Source organism: Cervus elaphus, chromosome X (genome assembly GCF_910594005.1).
Source record: "Cervus elaphus chromosome X, mCerEla1.1, whole genome shotgun sequence".
Classification (NCBI taxonomy): Eukaryota; Metazoa; Chordata; class Mammalia; order Artiodactyla; family Cervidae; genus Cervus; species Cervus elaphus.
Genome location: NC_057848.1, coordinates 49584077 through 49589556, shown reverse-complemented (window position 1 = coordinate 49589556; position 5480 = coordinate 49584077). Strand labels below are relative to the sequence as shown.

The 5480-nt window shown below is 51.5% G+C and overlaps 1 protein-coding gene across 1 annotated transcript; it reads left to right on the top strand.

The window, feature by feature from the left end:
• The first annotated feature begins 2057 nt into the window (after positions 1–2057).
• On the top strand, positions 2058–4783 carry LOC122689816 (DDB1- and CUL4-associated factor 12-like protein 2). The gene has a single exon (XM_043896571.1). It carries the CDS (start codon positions 2201–2203, stop codon positions 3575–3577), a length of 1377 nt encoding a protein of 458 aa, XP_043752506.1. The 5' UTR covers positions 2058–2200; the 3' UTR covers positions 3578–4783.
• The last annotated feature ends 697 nt before the right edge of the window (positions 4784–5480 follow it).

The window sequence follows — 5480 nt, the reverse complement described above, 5'->3', positions numbered from 1 at the left end:
TACTCAGGTATGGATGTGAGAGTTGGCCTATAAAGAAGAGAGCACCGAAGAATTGATGTTTTTGAACTGCGGTGCTAGAGAAAACTCTTGAGAGCAAGGAGATCAAACCAGTCAATCCTAAAGGAAATCAATCCTGAATGTTCACTGGAAGGACTGAAACTGAGCTGAAGTTCTAGTACTCTTGCCACCTGCTATGAAGAGCTGACTCATTGTAAAAGGGCCTGATGCTGGGAAAGATTGAGGGCAAGAAGAGAACGGGACTGCAGAGGATGAGATGGTTAGACAGCAGCACAGACTCAATGGATATGAACTTGAGCAAACTCTGGGAGACAGTGGAGGGCAGAGAAGCCTGGTGTGCTGCAGTCTACGGGGTCGCAAAGAGTAGTACACAACTTAGGGACTGAGGAACACAACGTGTATATTTAGTAAGCTGCCTCTACCATTATCACGTACACTAAAAGTTTGTGAGCCAGTTCTCTACACTTTCTGTGCCATTTCACACATGGTTACTTCTTTCTGAAATGTTCGTTCCCCGCACCCACACCTGTAGATACAAAAACGCAGCTGTCTCTATAAAGCAGTCCCTGCTTTCATTTTCACCACCACCAGCCCATGCAAGGGACATGTGTTGCTATGAGATGAATAATATGGGGGAAATAATCAGAACTGGGGTGTGGGGGAGTGTTGGGGAACACTGGAATGCAGCAGCTGGATGGACTACAGTGGTGGAAAGGACCCATGGTTTGTACTTGGAACTTGCGAGTTTGAGATAACATTGCAAAAGAAGTGAGGTGAGCAGGATGAAAACTAAACACACACGGCAGGCGAAGGGAGGTGGAAGCAGCAACAAAGTAGCCCCCACGGGCTCCCCTGATAGGTCAGACAAGCAAATCCATCTCCCCGTGTATCCCCCCTCCCCCCAGGCAGCAAGTGTATTGATACTTTTGTTAGGAGGGGTGTTTGTGCAGAATGGCTACGAACCACCAGCTTCCAGGCGCCATGTTTTTAACCGTGTAAACGAATTGAGCCTGCCTGCGTAGGAGCCTGCCAGGGGACTGGCTGCTCTGATGAGGCCAAGAAAAGTATGGAACACCCACCTCTTGAGAATAAGCCTTCGCTCTGGACACTTATATTCTCATTCGTCCTTGTTGTTGCCTCCACCCCGAATGCTCTTTATCTTCATGTTTGCTTGTGAAAATCTTGCCCACCCCGCAGGACCTCTCCTCAAAGCCCCAGGGGACTATGCCCAAGCACCGGCCTCTGGAACTGAGAGTTGAGAACAGCACCTAAGTGCAGGAAGGGAGCTGCCCCTCCCCTTGCCTATTCCTCTCCACATTTTCCGGGTTCTGAGTTACCATGCAATCCGGCACCTCCAAGGAACACTCCATCCTCCAAGTGAGCACACAGCCTGCTGGGTTCCCAAGGCTGTGCCCGACCGAGGTGTCTTAGACATCACCCTAGCCAGAGTGTGGGGATCTGCAGGTATCCTTTAGACCACTGCAGTGCAGGAGCCCAGACCTCAATTTGAGGAGGGAAATAAATAAATATAGATATAGATATAAACACACACGCACATATATTTGGTTGAGTCTGTCTAGGTTCCAGCAGAGGGGCTGATTGGCTGCTGTCCGATGCATGGCAAAACACCCCGTATTATTTAGTGGGGATTCAGGACAGGCGCACTTGGCCAGCTTAGGGTCCTGGAGCGGGGGTCCTGAAGCAAGGACCCCAGCACATCCCAGGCTCATCTCACCCAACCCCACAGGGGAAGCGCCTTCCCTCGCACCAGCCCCCAGCTGGCTCCTTCCACCTCCTCCGAGCGCACCCCCCTCCCCGCCCCCTCGGGAATCCAGGAGCGCTGGTTCTTGGTGCATTTCCCCCCAGGCTCCATCCACCCCCCTTCCGACCCCTCCCAGGCCGGCGGTTGCTACCCAGCCCCCCACGCCCGCCCCTCCCGCCGCCTCCGCCCCCTCGTGCTCGCCCCCTGCGTAGTCCTCGTCCCACGTCGACTTCGCTCCCGCAGCCCTCGCCGCCCCGCACTTCCCGCCCTCGCCTGGATCTGCATCGCCGCCGCCCTCGCTGCAGCGCGCCGCCCCGCGCTCCGCTCGCCCGTCCGCCTCTCCTCGCCAGGCTCGCCAGCCCTGTGCTTCCCACGCTCGCAGCCCTGTCTTCCCACGCCGCCACCCGCCCGCCGCCCGGCATGGCCCCGCAGCAACCAGGTAACAGGAAACGGGAAGCGCCCGCGCCCCAGGAGGCCGCCGCGGGCTCGGCGGCGGTGGACGCAGACGGCCCGCAGCCGCCCAAGAAGCCCAGGCGGATGGTGGTGCGGCGCTCGCTGGTGAACTACCTGAAGGGGCGCGAGGTGGGCGCGCGGGGCCGCGCCGGGTTCCCGGGCTTCGATAGCGAGCTGCGTGGCTTCGCGGTGCGGAAGCTGCCAGAGCTGCTGCGGGAGCGCGAGCTGCCCTTGGGCACCGTCGACAAGGTGTTCGCGTCGCAGTGGCTGAACGCCAAGCAGGTGGTGTGCGGTACCAAGTGCAACACGCTCTTCGTGGTGGACGTGCAGTCGGGCCAGATAACGCGCATCCCGCTCATGCGGGATCGTCGGCCCCCGCCGGCCCGCGCCCAGCCGGGCTGCGGCATCCATGCCGTCCAGCTGAATCCCTCCAAGACGCTGCTGGCCACCGGGGGCGAGAACCCCAACAGCCTGGCCATCTACCGGTTGCCAACGCTGGATCCCCTGTGCCTGGGCGACCGCCACGGCCACAAGGACTGGATCTTCGCCCTCGCCTGGATGAGCGACACGGTGGTGGTGAGCGGCTCCCGCGACGGCACCTTGGGCGTCTGGAAGATAGACCCCGACATATTCCGGAGCAGCATCGCCTGGCACAGCGACGCAGGGCTCCCCGTGTATGGCCACATCCGTCCCGCGGAAGTGGAGGATGTCCCCAGGGCCGGAACCAACCCAGGTAACTGCAAGGTGAGGGCCGTGGCCTTCAGCGCCAAGAGGCAGGAGCTGGGAGCCGTGACCATGGATGGCTACTTCCACCTGTGGAAAGCCCGGAATACCCTGTCCAGGCTGCTGTCCATCAGGCTGCCTTACTGCCGAGAGAATGTATGCCTGACCTACTGCGATGAGTTGTCCCTGTATGCGGTGGGCTCCCAGTCGCATGTCTCTTTCCTGGATCTGCGCCAGGGTCACCAGAGCGTCCGGCACCTGTGCTCCCGCGAGGGCGGCACGGGTGTGCGCTCCCTGAGCTTCTATGAGCACATCATCACCGTGGGCACCGGCCACGGCTCTCTGCTCTTCTATGACATCCGTGCGCAGAAGTTCCTGGAGGAGAAGATCACGGTCAGCCCGTACTCCTCTCCGCGGCCCACAGGGAGGAGGTTCAGACTGATTTGTGGCAGAGGCTGGCTCAGCCAAGATGACCTGCGGATGAACTACTTCGGTGCCTTCGGCGAGTTGCCCAACGCGCTCTACACCCACTGCTACAACTGGCCGGAGATGAAGCTCTTCGTCGCTGGCGGCCCTCTCCCTTCAGGCCTCCGTGGAAACTATGCAGGCCTCTGGAGCTAAGGATGGCCGCCCTGTCCTCAAAGTGCCCAGATTACCTTCCAGTCGGCTCCCACTTTTCTCCTTTGCTCTGCGTTTGTGCTTTTGACTCTGGCTTTTATCTTTCAGATGAAAAAGATGCAGCTTACCTCTGCTTAGCATATTAGGCGAAGAGAGATGGCGACATAGTGAGTTACCCTTCAGTCAGTCAAAATTTGGCTTTAATACTTTTATACACCTGTCCAATAGTGTCGTTTTGAGTTGTAAAAAAAAATGTTGACTAATTCCTAGTTTTGTTCACTGTTTGAGTCATTTACATATTCTCTCATTTCAATGTTTGGCAGTCATGGCTTTACAATTCTGAATATTTTCTTTTTCATTTTTTGTTACCAGTATTATGATAATACTGTTTTGGTTGTTTTTCATTGCAGATAGATGGTATATTGAGAGTATTTTTTTAAAATAAGAGTTTGTACATGTATTCTGGAAATACATGTAATTCTGGCTATAGTATTACAGTGTTGTTCCAGTGGGAAGGTACATGTCAGTTTCTAGATTACCAGGTTTTGGAAGCATTCCATTTGCAGATTGTAATCTTCATGTTTGTAGTTTGTAAGTTGTTGGTGCTAAACATGCTGTTTAAAATCACGTTGAAAACAAGGTTGTCATACAATCTTGGGTTTTTTGGTACGAAAATCTCAATTGGTCAGAACACTTTAGGAATGCAAAGGTTCTGCTGATTGACTGTTCAGAATTAATCTAAAAACCTATTTTCTCTTTAAGTTTTCCTGACCTGTTGTTAAATAGATAACAGAATATATATTTTTTCACTTCTTGCCTTAGTAGTATTAACGCTTGTGAGTATATTTGAATGTTTGTTGTTTAAGGTACTTGCACGGAGTTTCAGTGCCATCATCCAAAACGGATTCCATGTATGAAAATGTAGACTGTATTGCAGGCTGGGTAGAATGTATACTGATCCTGATCCAGGGTATAGAACTGGACTTTTTTGCTTTTGCTGTTTTCAATACCAAATACTATATTTGAACATGCTTTAAAATTTGTAATTCTGCTTAACAAAGTCATAGAAAAAAACTGCAAAGAAGGAAAATGAACCCAGTCCCTACTTCTGAAAAAGATTGTTAGTTTGTAAAGTTAAATTTGTTGAGATTTTATTTTGTCAGTTTCAAAGATTCTTATCTAAAGTAGAATAAATATTGTTAAAAAGTTGTTGTGATGTTATGACTCTCAATATAGTAATCCGCGATTATCAAGGATACAGGATGTTTATTTCAAGATGGGCCAGAAATAAAAGTAAATGGCATTAGGTTGAAGAAAAGTACTTTGGAGCATAGACAAATACAAAACATGGTTTGTTAGGAAAACAGATTGTACTTCTCCATATGTGAGAATAGTGGAAGTGAGAAAAGAGACTGGCCCTTCCTCACAACTGGCCAGGTTGTGGTGATCTTGCATTGGTGTTGTGGCATGTCTGTTTTTCCTTAAATGTTTCGGCAGTCTGATGTTCCCTTGGTGTCCACAACATGCTGTTCAATTGAAAATCTGAACCAATTGAGTAATATAATGAGTGATTCTAAAAGTAAGTTTAAAAATACAGGGGGGGGGTAAGCAGTTTTTGTTTACAGAGATTATATTAACAGGATTGTATAGTTGTTATTTGGAGAAGGAAATGGCAACCCACTTGTACTCTTGCCTGGGAAATTGCATGGATGGAGGAGCCTGGTAGGCTACAGTCCATGGGGTCGCAAAGAGTCGGACACAACTGAGCGACTTCACTTTCTTTCTTTCTATAGTTCCTTTTGGAGAAGGAAATGGCAACCCACTTCAGTATTCTTGCCTGGAGAATCCCATGGACAGAGGGGCCTGGTGGGCTACAGTCTATGGGGTTGCAAAGCGTTGTACACAA